The sequence below is a fragment of the Drosophila ficusphila genome, unplaced genomic scaffold (genome assembly GCF_018152265.1).
Source record: "Drosophila ficusphila isolate 14025-0441.05 unplaced genomic scaffold, ASM1815226v1 contig_791, whole genome shotgun sequence".
Lineage (NCBI taxonomy): Eukaryota > Metazoa > Arthropoda > Insecta > Diptera > Drosophilidae > Drosophila > Drosophila ficusphila.
Window position 1 is genome coordinate 5,817,376 of NW_025064737.1, and position 6,000 is coordinate 5,823,375.

The 6,000-nt window shown below is 39.2% G+C and overlaps 1 protein-coding gene across 5 annotated transcripts in view; it reads left to right on the forward strand.

Annotated features, from left to right (window-relative positions):
- The window catches only part of LOC108093344, a 116,065-nt gene extending 110,395 nt beyond the window's left edge, over positions 1-5,670 (forward strand). For all 5 annotated transcript variants that reach the window (XM_017193347.2, XM_017193352.2, XM_017193346.2 and 2 more), the window contains 4 exons: positions 427-649; positions 1,761-1,888; positions 1,983-2,093; positions 2,547-5,670. In XM_017193347.2, the coding sequence (XP_017048836.1) occupies positions 427-649; positions 1,761-1,888; positions 1,983-2,093; positions 2,547-2,807 (723 nt within the window). In that variant the 3' untranslated portion in view covers positions 2,808-5,670. The remainder of the gene's footprint in view (positions 1-426; positions 650-1,760; positions 1,889-1,982; positions 2,094-2,546) is intronic.
- Positions 5,671-6,000: the final 330 nt, after the last annotated feature.

Below are 6,000 nucleotides of genomic sequence, written 5' to 3' on the forward strand. Positions count from 1 at the left end.
TTTATTTATTACCGCACTTAAACGAAATGGCAAGTACGCAGCCGAATAAGTGCAAATTAATATTTCACTTATTTCTCTTGCGGGCTTTTGTTGCGAAAGTGCTTTTTAGCGCATTTACATAACTAAAAGTTAAGCCGGAGAGAAGTGGCCAGCCAACCAGGCAGCTCAAAGTTGAGAATATCCGTATGAAAAGTTGGATTCGTGCGTTGCATTCGTGTGTTGGCACGTGCTTGGGAAAATAGGGAATCATGAAATATAAATAGGAATTCCGCTTGCAAAGTGAATGGGAAGGGGAGGAGAAATAAATTTCGCTTTTGTTTGTGCCATCATTTAATTATGACTACACCTGGCGTATACGTAATATGCCCGCACAATGCTTCTTTGTTCCTTCACTTATCGCCTTTCGGGGGAATTGCTTCGTTTCAGATCTACTCCTTGGACGACGTCGAGTGCAGTGAGCTGTGCAGCTGCGGCGAGTCGCTCACCCTCACCTGCCACGCCCTCTGTGTCCCGTTCGCCCCCTGCCGCACCGCCCTCGCCTTCTACAGCCACGCCTCCCCCGCCTACCAGGCGTTCCGCGGCCGCTGCCTCTGCTACTCGGGCCGCTTCATCTGCATGAAACCGCCGCTCGGGGAGTACATTCTGCCAGGTGAGTTGCCACTTCCAACACTTTCCCGCTCCTTGGTCCTTTCAGCTGAAAAGGATATACACCCGGCTGCATTATTGCGGCGCCTCTGCGGTGGCGTGTCGGGTTCGCTGTGCGTTAAGCACTTAGCGATTATCGCCGGCGACAGGCGATGACGAGGCAAGGCTGTCCGAAGGAATGCTGCAGCATTTTTGTGTGCAACTGCCTGAGAACTCAACCAGAATCCTACACTACGCAAATTTCAATTTTTCCTTTAAGTTAGAGGAGTGGCGGTTTTGATGTCTGAAATACAAGACCGTTTTACACCTAACCCACAATTTATAATTTATTTCTGACCATTTGTTAAATTGTAGTTTTAGCAGGCATCATGAATTAATAACCATTATTTGTATTGTTTTTTAAATATATTTTAGTTGAATGTTGTAGCATTGTTGTTATTTAGGTCAATGAATTTCTATTATCTCACATTAAATACTTTTATATCAGGTGTTGAAAATATTTTCGACAACATTCCTTGAAAATATATTTCCCTAAATTATTCAAGAATGTGTACATGATTAATGTATATTTGTTGTTAATTTTTATATGATTTATATATAATTTATAAATATATATTTTTAATTGATCTACGAGCTCTTTATTTACTTCTGGTTGCGAGACATTTTTTTTATTTTTTATTGAATTCAACCTGTTTATACAAGAAAAAGATAAATATTCATTAGAATCCAATTTATATAATTTTATCAAAATGGTGTTTTCACGCTTTAATGTTATTTAATTAGATTAAAAAATCCTGCAATATTTCTTGTGGTGCTTTGCCTTTATAAAAAATGTCCTTTTTCCAACACCTTGACAAAGTAAAAGCCGATTGCATTCCAAGTGCAGCCCGCACACATTCCTTTAAAGCCTTTGTCAGAGCACCTCCTTCGCAGAAAAGCCACTTTGGAGCGTATTTGACACAAAAAGGACTATTGTGGCAGCAAGGTTGCGTGGCTCTTGTCCACTTGCCACATGGCACTTGCGTGCGTTTTCGAGCGCGGATCCCGGCAGTAAATTACGTTTGCTGCAATTGATGTTGCACTCGCTTATATTTCGTGCTCTCTCTTGGTTGCAGGTGGGATATTCCTGCTGCTGGGCTACAGTGCAGCGGACGAGGCGCTTCTGAGGCCCCACACGAACCTTGGGGTGCAGGATGCCGTTCGAGCCCTGCAGCAGTACGTAACCACATACATCGATAATCAGGTAAGCCGTCGGTCGAGCGAACGCATAATAAAGTAAGGCCAGCAATATATTAATTGCATTCCGTTGCCGGATTGCTCATTCCCCCTTATTCCAGACGCAGTGCACCCTCACGCTGTTCAATATGACCGAGGAAAACATAATCATTGCTGCGCGCCTGCCGCACGACGGCAAACTGAAGGATATTGAGTTGCTGCGTAAGGAGAAGGTATGCTCAAGAGCCACAGGCACTCTTCAGATACACAGAGGAAAAATATGAATAATATCGGAATTTGTATTTTTGATAGAATATTGAAATATTTTATTGTTTTTTATATTTTAATTTTAATTTACATATGGCTTATTCATAAAAACCAGTAGAATTTTTGGAAGATTTTAAATTTCTTTGAATGGCAGCCTAAAGTTGCTTTAAATCTTTTCTAATGAAATATTTTTACCTGCCTTTAGCTTAAATTAAAATGTATCATTAACTTATCTTAATCAATCCTAATTTGAATATAAGTTGATAAAGACTGTTGTTGTTTTAAAATGATTTAAAGTAAAGGTAAATGTAGAGTAGTAGTAGTAGTAGTTAATTTTTTTCTGTGTGCGTAACGTCAGCAAATCCATTTCCTCAACTAACCAAATCAACGACTATTACTGCTTATCTGGCTGTTTGCAGGACGAGTGCACCGCGATACTGAAGACCATCAGTCATCAAATCAATAGCGAGCACAGTGAGCTCCAATCCCACCGACTGCTGAGCATTTTCAAAATGTCCGAGGTCGAGGTCGTTTGGCCAGAGAGCACTAGTGCGGCGGCCCGGAGTGGACATGGTCCGGGCCAGTTTGCCGGATGCCACCGGCTGCTCTACGCGGCCATGCTCGCAGTGGCATGCCTCTCCAGCTGGACAACGCTGCGTATGAGCGATGTGGCGACATGACAGCCGCATGGCCGCAGGATTAGCGCAAGGACGATTGCATAACTGTACGTAGTAGATACTTGTGGGGGGATCATCATCGGTGGGAAAGTGGAAAGGCGCCAGGCAAGTTACGATATGCGGAGCGATAGCGATAACTATAAACTATAAAGACATGGTGCATACTCTTAGGCGCCGCACATGGCATATAGCATATAGCATAATCATAATGTGTTGTATACATTTAGGGGCTAGTTCTGTGTTTAGCTGCGATTTTTGTAAAGCTTTGTTGTTGACCTTTGACGATGTTGCTGTCTCTTTTGATACGTACACACATACTCGTATGTGAGGCATTATGGGATATACAAATCATATAGGACATACGCCTAGAACTCATCTAGATTAATCTATAATTTAACGTGAACGGAAACTGCTGTCTACATAATAATATTGTTAGCAAATAACAGAGGAAAACTCGATAGTTGGATTTGATGTGGTGTGTATATAGAAGGCATAAGCATTAAGTACTATCCGTAGCTAGTGTTTTGTACGGTAAACAATACTCATAATCCCTGTCCGTCTGTCCATTCATCATTATCTCGCCCCGAAAAAAACACAGCGCACAACAATTAAGGCCCATTGCATTGCTCCTTTTGTTTTTGTTTGCTCTTTAAGCTCTATAAAGTTTTTGGCCGCCTCAATTAAAAAGAATTATTAACCGCCTTAACTGTGTTTACTTTGTTAAAGGATGTGAGTGCCTCTTCTGGATATGCCAGCTCTCTTTTGACTTTTAATTACATTTTAATGTGGTCTGGCCTCCTCGCATTTCCTTCTGCCGGGCAAACGAATAATAGTGAGGCGTGCAAGTGCGAGTGCGAATGAACTCATTAAACACTCGCAGTCGCAGTCGCAGTCGCATTCGAATTCGCATGAGCGTGCAAAACGTTATTGTTAATTTATTTCATAGTTTTCCATTTCGTTTGGAGGCGCGAAAACAATTACGGTTTCATAATCAATTATGCGTTCTGCATTTCGATTGTTGCCGCAATTTCATCGGGCCGAGAGCCGTGACCTCGCCTCGTTTCAACAGGTTTCATTGCTTGCCCCAGAATCCTGGCCACCTTTTCGGTTCGCTGTACATACTCTTACCACTTTTGAACTCAATTTACGTAATTAAATACTAACAGTACATATCAATATGAACACCTAAACGAGTTTTACACGGAAACGAAATTCTTACAATGTCCCTCGAATGCTCGAATCTTTTGTACATAGTTCTTTATGACAAAACTATACATAATATTTACAACGATATACAACAAGAAAGCATAAGCCTAAAGTAAACTTATGAAGTATGGTATAAATATTTCATTCACTTTGTAAACAGTTAGAACGAACTGTATATTGAACAAACCTTCAGTTGAGCCTTATATTAATGTATGTAAAGAAAAAGAAAAGGGATATTGTATATAGAAACAACACCTGAGTGAATGGAATCTCTATGAATATTAATTGGGTGTTTGACACACACAGACAAACGCAACACACGCACTACAAACTTTAAGTCTAAGCTTGACCATTTGAAGGGAACTTGAGCGGTGTGAAAGTGCGCATATTAAAAATGGTCACAATCATGAAAAAATGTCTTCCTTAATGCATATACACGGCGATATGTATTATGTTTATACACATAAATATATATATATACTCATACTAAAATACCTTTACCTATATACCATATCTGGCGAGAACCTAGCCTGCACTTGAGTTAGACAAATAAAAGTGTAATATAGACACCAAGGGCTAAACCATATCACTATCGAATATCCTTGCAAATTATAAAACTGTTGACACAAATTATTACTAACCGCAGCTTATCTAAGACAAATATACCCCTAAATAAATATATATATAAATTATTATACATATGCGTAAAGTTATAAACGTTAGAGAGCATTGGAAACTACTTTAATAGCCTCTAGAGAAAGCAACGCTTTAACCTAAACTAAAGTACAGCAACAGCAGAAAAGTGTAAAGTTTATTGGAAACCTGCTTGGGAAATCTTCTAGCTAAATATTAGACGAATTTAAGGCTATCCAAACAAACACTAACTTATCGATGGAAATCGTAGATCGGTAGGAATAGAGCAAATTAGTAGAATTGTTGGGGCATTGGATTTCAGTTCATTTGCTATCCTATCCATATCGTTTAATGGCCAACGAAAGCAGCAACTAAGTCGTTATAGTTTCCGTTCGGAGCATATCAGTGGCAGGTCGAGTGTTTTGTTTCATCTCATCCCCTCACTTTAAGGGTGCGGACAAAGCGTAGCTACAATGTAAAGTACCGTTAAAGTAAAAAAGATAAATGAAAAATGCTAAACAAGATGGAAATGCAAAAAAAAAAAAAAAAACAAATTACAAAATAGTCGCATTAATGTAAAAAGCAAGCAAAATGCAAAAGGAAACTAGCACTCAAATAGCAATCTGTAGCAAGGATACGTATAAATTCGAGGATAGCAAATCAGAAAGGCATCGTAATAAACGTAGAAGAGGGGGAATACTTTGAAAATTATGCATGAGGAATACGAGAGCCACACTTAAAGTTTAAAGCTGTAAGTTGAAACCTAAAAAGTAAATGATATATATATATACGATATGTTAGGAATGCATACGAGTGCGTGTTTATAAGAAGGTGGGCTTTATGCTAGCGTATACAACCGAATTGAGGTAAACGGATAAAGATAAAATAAATATAAATATGGAGTAATGCAAAGCGAATGAAAAACAAGCGAAAAGTCGTGGCATATTTGTAATAAAAACAATATAAGTGAAACAACAAAAACAACCGAAACAAAAAATAAAGAAAACCACAAAATATAGAAAGTAAAGAATGAAGTTTGATTTTTGTGTCGCTTGGTAAGTATAAAAATAATATATTATCATTTATATATTTTAAATAGAAACCTATTCAAATTGAAAAATGAAGAACCAAAAGTTAAAAGTAAATCGACTTATGTATTTTAAAGGCTCTGGCTTCGGTTGCTCCCTGGTAGATACTTTCTGGGCCACATGACTCTCGATGTGCACTTCATTATTGACCCCCAAAAAGCCTCCCAGCGATCGGCAACTAAGTATGTGACACTATCGAAGCGAACAAAGCCGAGTATACAATGGCGAACCAGGGAGTGCTGGAACCGAACTGAAGGAATCAGGGGCGG